This window comes from Diaphorina citri, unplaced genomic scaffold (genome assembly GCF_000475195.1).
Source record: "Diaphorina citri unplaced genomic scaffold, Diaci psyllid genome assembly version 1.1 scaffold106189, whole genome shotgun sequence".
Lineage (NCBI taxonomy): Eukaryota > Metazoa > Arthropoda > Insecta > Hemiptera > Psyllidae > Diaphorina > Diaphorina citri.
Genome location: NW_007483138.1, coordinates 1 through 295, shown reverse-complemented (window position 1 = coordinate 295; position 295 = coordinate 1). Strand labels below are relative to the sequence as shown.

The window sequence follows — 295 nt, the reverse complement described above, 5'->3', positions numbered from 1 at the left end:
TTTTTTTTTTGGGAAGCCCCTAAAAATCATCAGGACTACTTTCTGTACTCACCTACTGCAGGGGCATGATGATAGGCAGGGTACGTATACACGGCAGCAGGGGCGGACGGGGCTGCGATGTAGGGGGTAGCAATCACAGGGGCGGCCTTAGCAAGGGGCACGGGATGGGAGGTGTATTGGGACACGCTGGAGTAGCTATGGGCCACAGGGACGGCAGCAACAGGAGCAGGGGCGGTATAGACGACGGGGGCCGCGGCTAGGTAGGCAGGGTCGGCTTTGGGGGCCGGGGCGGGGG

At 61.4% G+C, this 295-nt stretch overlaps 1 protein-coding gene across 1 annotated transcript; it reads right to left on the bottom strand.

Annotated features, from left to right (window-relative positions):
• Positions 1 to 50: 50 nt before the first annotated feature.
• Positions 51 to 287, bottom strand: LOC103524106 (cuticle protein 19.8; the record flags this gene model as incomplete). The annotated part of the gene is given in 1 exon segment (XM_008489111.1): positions 51 to 287. A coding segment is annotated over 1 exon segment (237 nt), but the record flags the coding sequence as incomplete, so codon positions are not given.
• Positions 288 to 295: the final 8 nt, after the last annotated feature.